The following is a 5,428-nucleotide window of genomic DNA, read 5'->3' on the forward strand; positions in this document are numbered from 1 at the left end:
CCCTCGGAACAAGCTAGACTCTGTGGCTGCGGTCGGTTTCAAAATGCCACTGTGTACCTCCCCGCACTGTCGAGATAAATTAAAAGGAATCCCGAATCGCTAACTACAAACTTAACTGCGGTCAAAAACCGATGTCTGGTCTGACCTGCTCGGCATGCTAAAATGACGATTTTACAATGGTCTGACCTTCCCCACGAAGTGAGGAAATAGGGTTGATTATTACAGAAACATAAGTATATTAACTTGATTAAAAGTCATTTATAATTAGATATTGTGTTTATCCAATTATTTTGTGTTCATTTCTGCGTTCATCGAATTATTTTGTTCAAAAGCGTACCATATAACTGATTAATCTTTGCCGACAAAAGGCCAATACCAACTTCAAAGGCACCACACCTGCAATCGATACTGCCCGTAAAGATGTTACATATCAAAAGAAATAATTCGCGCCAAACTGACGTAAGCCTTTAGAACCGTAGAGGTGACGTAAGACTTCTCATGTGACCTTCGGGCAACTGTTTGAAAACCACTAGGTTCGTTCCTATTGGTTAAGCGTGAGGTCATCTGACCAACGGTCGCGGGAAGCCAGTTTTAAGATTTCGGGCGTGCTTCTCATTCATACCTATTTAAGTAGGTAAAGTTTGTAAACAAGAGGGTAGTTAGAGGTTCATCTGAAAGGATTTAACTACGTTTGAAAGACGTCACGTTGTGTGGATAATTAAATCAAGCATCGAGGACTTTTCGTGAAATTTGACTTGGCGTTGTGTACAGTGCTGTGAACTGTAGGATCGCGGCCATTTTCATCTCTATACGGAGGAAAGGGGTGTGTGATTTTCGCACCGTGTAATCTAACAGCATTTATCACCTCGTCTTGAATTGTACGTATAAGAGGAGGACAAAGAAAACAACCAGCAGTAGTCCATCAGGTACTGACAGAAGTTGACGTGTGACTTAAAGTAAGGATACTTCGGAATTAGTTACGGGTCTTGGGGAATGTTACGGTAGTGCTACTTTTTTTACGAGGCTATCTTGCGTTTTGCTGGCCGGCTGTAAAGCTTCACTGGAGGTGTCCGAAAGCGTCGGTTAAAATGAGCCTCGGTTGTCGGCGGCATGATAGCTCGTCTCCAAAGATGGGAGATGTTCGGCAGAAATTACACTTTGCGCCCAGTGATGGTGAGGACGAGCCGGTGGAGGACGAGGGCAACAGCAGCACGGGGGCGGAATCGGGCTTTACAGAAATGGACTCCCCTCCGCAAGCCCGACGGCTTGGGACGAAGAAGGCAGACGGGGAGGAGGCCAGCAGCCCCCTGAACCGCGACGACACCGAGTTCTGGGACGAGGAATTCGGTTTCGGATCCCCCTCTCCGAAGAAGGCTGGTCAGGCGTACGGAAGAAGGTCGCCGGAGAGACTTTACCGTCGGGAGGACAGAGAGGGCTCGAGTTCGCCGATACCCGACTGCCCCGATACGCCTCCCCATAAGACGTTCAGAAAGCTGCGACTTTTTGACACGCCGCACACGCCAAAGGTACGCTATGTCGATTCCCCATTTGTCTAAAAACGTTAGTTGTAGCTTTTCTGATAGCATTCCTGTGGTGCTGTGATATTTCAATAGATGTCAGATTTTTTATGTTAAGTTATGGTGGGTTCAGTAGCAGTAGTACTAATATATAAATTACTATTATTTAGGGAAAAAAAAAAATTTCATTGACTTTACAATGTTATGTTGCGGTCGTGTTTTGTGGTCTTTCTGTGCACGGACATTTTATTTCTGACATTCTTCTGACATTTCATCTTGGCAGAGTTTGCTGTCCAAAGCCAGCTCGGCGGGCGTTGGATCCTTCAGTCGCAGAGTCGCACTCTTTAGGGGTGTGGACCCCGCTGGAAAGCTCCCATCCTGCCAAAGAAACCAGGCACCCCTGGTTAACATCAATCCGTTCACGCCGGACTCGCTGCTCGTACAGTCTGCAGCGCTGCAGAAGAAGAGCAGGAAAAGGACACACTGGAATGAGTAAGTGTGTTAATGGATGGTGATTTATTTATCTTTGTTCATGTTATTGGAGGCCTTCTTGCTATTACTACGCTAATATAAAATGGAGGGATCTTCAGTGCCCCCTAGCGATTCTAACCGGGAGTTTTATTTGCAGTTCTTGTGGGGAGGACATGGAAGGAAGTGACGTGGAGTGTGAAGATGAAATTATCCCACCTTCTAAGGTAAATACATAGTCGTTTGTTGCCATCATTGTTCAGTTCTGTCAGTTCTGAGTCTAACAAAGCAAATCTGTTTTAGAGGGCATCAATGATGGAGAACAACATGATGTCCAGATATGCCACAGAATTTTATGAATTGGAGAAGATTGGCTGTGGGGAGTTTGGTTCGGTATTCAAGTGTGTGAAAAGACTTGACGGCTGCATCTATGCCATCAAAAGGTCCAAGAAGCCCCTGGCTGGTTCTATTGATGAGTAAGTATGTGTATTTCAAATGTTACTGGGTTCATGTTCTGCCAAGTATCATATTGCTTATGGTCTCTCACTCTGTTTTTCTCCCTTTTCCCCCCTACAGGCAGAATGCACTTCGAGAAGTGTATGCTCACGCTGTCCTCGGACAGCACCCCCATGTGGTCAGGTATTATTCTGCATGGGCAGAAGATGACCACATGTTGATACAGAATGAATACTGCAATGGCGGTACCCTCTCAGATGTTATCAGGGAGAACAGTAAAGCCATGCGTTTCCTCTCTGAAATGGAGCTGAAAGATCTGCTTTTACAAGTAGCCCGTGGATTGAAGTACATTCACTCTACATTGCTGGTTCACATGGATATCAAGCCAAGTAAGTTTGAGTTTTAGTGTTTTCCTCAGTGCTACTGAACTTTGTAACCAGATTTTCATACTTTATCTCCCTTCCCTCAGGTAATATCTTTATATCGCGAAAGACTGTTGCTTGTGCTGACGAGGATGAAGACGAAGATGATGCGGCAACAGCAAGTGTTGTATACAAAATAGGTAAGTAACTCTGACAATTGTCAGAAGTGCCAGTTTTCAGTAGTGCTGGAGGTGTTTTTGTAACACATCTGTTTTTTTAATAATATGATAAATGAGTTTCTCTGAGAACTTAATTGCCTGCATCTACCACTGTTTGCCATGCGTTTAATAGATTTTGATTTGAATGGTGTCTTGCAGGTGATCTTGGTCATGTGACTAGGGTGAGCAATCCTCAAGTTGAAGAGGGTGACAGCAGGTTCTTGGCAAATGAGATCCTTCAAGAGGTAACTTCCTTGTTTTGGAGGTCAGCTTTTTATTTGCTTAAGTGTTTGCCATTTTCTTAACTTGCACACTTTCTTTTTTAGGACTATAGAAACCTCCCAAAAGCAGATATATTTGCTCTAGCACTGACTATCGTCAGTGCTGCAGGTGCAGAAGCACTGCCCCCTAATGGCGACAAGTGGCATGAGATACGGCAAGGAAAACTACCCCAGATACCGCAAATGCTGTCTGCGGAATTCTTAAGTGTACTTAAGGTAAATGTTTTTCTTGGTTTAATGGTGGATGCTGTGTTAGATATCATACTGTTGGATGGTATTGCTTCTACAAACATTTTGGGCCATGTTAGGTTCTGATACCTTTTTGTTCCTCGCAGCTGATGATTCACCCAGATCCAGAAAAGAGGCCTTCTTCATCTTCTCTTATCAAGCACCCAGTTTTGCTCACAGCTGCCAGGATGAGCGCTGATCAGCTGCGTGTAGAGCTCAACGCTGAGAAGTTCAAGAATACCCTACTTCAGAAGTATGTTTCTCCTGACTCTTCTGCTACAGTTGTTTGTAAATCCAAATGTACAAGAAGAACATCATTACCATCTGTTTCTGATTGTGTTTTATGTTTGGCTTTTCAGGGAGCTGAAGAAGGCGCAAATAGCCAAAGCTGCTGCAGAAGAGAAGGTGTTGTGTACGGAGAGAGTCCTGACCCGATCCAGCATTCAGGCCGGTAGCAGATCGTCTCGGATTATTGGCAAGAAGATGAACCGCTCTGTCAGCCTTACCATCTATTAAAGCAAGCGTGTGTCCCCAAGGCACAGGACTGGTGTTTGTGCTGGGCACTGGACTTGTGTGATCTCTCTGGCATTGTGTATGTGTGTGCCTCAATGCTGTAGTTGTGCATATACTGTCAAATGCTAGTAAATGTGGCTTCAGCTCTGACCTAGAATATTACACAATCTATAAATACTGCAGAGTCCTGTGGCACTTTGGAGGGGGCTCTACAGTGGTTCTGTAATGGGGAGTTTTTAAATGAAGGCAGAGTTACTGGAGTATTCTAAGACCGTGAGATGGTGGTAGATATTTGCACCTTATGAAATACCTGATGGGTAAGAAAGCTGGGTCACCTGATCAGCTTGGTATTAAACTGAGCACTTTGAAGGCAATGGCTGAAATTGCCAGAAAACTGCTGCTATTTTTGTTTATTAATGGGGTGGGTGGAAGTTGAGCTTTTTTCCTCTTTAAATATATATATTTTTTAATGTCTTTAATTTTTAGTCCTTTAATTTCATGCAAATGGCTTGTGAACCATTGTGGCTTTTTTTTCCGTGTTAGATTTACCCATGAATGTGATATTTTGCCTAACTTTTGGAAGTTTCTGGCACCAGGATTAAAAAAAAAAAAAAAAACTCTTATCCACCTCAGCTTCTGTGCCTTACTGTAGCATTAATACAATCTTTTTTTTTTTCTATCAAGTGCTGTATAAAGTGCAGCTGTCGACTCCTATAGTACTTTGGATGTCATCACACCAGTTTTAAAATAAAGTTTTACTCGTTTCAATCTGATGTTTCTTTTTTTGATCTTCTGAACAACGTTGTACTAAATGAATCTAGGAACACCTGTTAAGCATGATGTACAGACTCATTTCCAGAAGATGGCGTTATGAGGAAGCCCAAGATTTTCATATTTTTCTGTTATGCTTTTGGCCGCTTTGCCGTTAAGACCCCCGTTTTCTGTGCAACACCGGGGTTCCCGCGAATCGTAACATGGGCGGTAGTTAATTTGGTTAATTTCATGTTCAGTCGCCAAGATGTCATCTTTCGTTTTATGGTAAAGCTGGATTCAAAGTATTCAAAAGCTTGTAATTTGCACAAGTACAATGAAATGTTTGTTTGCGTACCTCCCTGCAGTTTTAACAGATAACGAAGAACAATAAACAGCAGTAACAGAGCAGTAAATAGTAACTTGCATAGCAGATTTATCCTAAGTGTGCTTTTAAGCGCGGTTATGAGAGTTAAGCTTTGTATCTCCAGATTTTCTGAAAAGCGTGTATCCTGTATTTTTTATTTATGAGAAATTAGTATATAAGGGTGGTTAGATATTGCCGTAAGGTCCCCGTTCCCCTTAGATGCGCTTCTGAAAGCCGCATCTGCAGCTGCGGCGCCTCTAGGTCACAT

The 5,428-nt window shown here is 43.2% G+C and overlaps 1 protein-coding gene across 1 annotated transcript; it reads left to right on the forward strand.

Moving 5' to 3' along the window:
- Nucleotides 1-552: 552 nt before the first annotated feature.
- LOC111850524 (wee1-like protein kinase 1-A) lies at nt 553-4,811 on the forward strand. The gene is made up of 10 exons (XM_023824484.2): nt 553-1,526; nt 1,801-2,009; nt 2,146-2,212; nt 2,289-2,461; nt 2,562-2,830; nt 2,911-3,003; nt 3,181-3,266; nt 3,348-3,518; nt 3,638-3,783; nt 3,890-4,811. Exons 1-10 carry the CDS (start codon nt 1,089-1,091, stop codon nt 4,044-4,046), a joined length of 1,809 nt encoding a protein of 602 aa, XP_023680252.1. The 5' UTR covers nt 553-1,088; the 3' UTR covers nt 4,047-4,811.
- The last annotated feature ends 617 nt before the right edge of the window (nt 4,812-5,428 follow it).

The sequence above is a fragment of the Paramormyrops kingsleyae genome, chromosome 13 (assembly GCF_048594095.1).
Source record: "Paramormyrops kingsleyae isolate MSU_618 chromosome 13, PKINGS_0.4, whole genome shotgun sequence".
In the NCBI taxonomy this organism is placed as follows: Eukaryota; Metazoa; Chordata; class Actinopteri; order Osteoglossiformes; family Mormyridae; genus Paramormyrops; species Paramormyrops kingsleyae.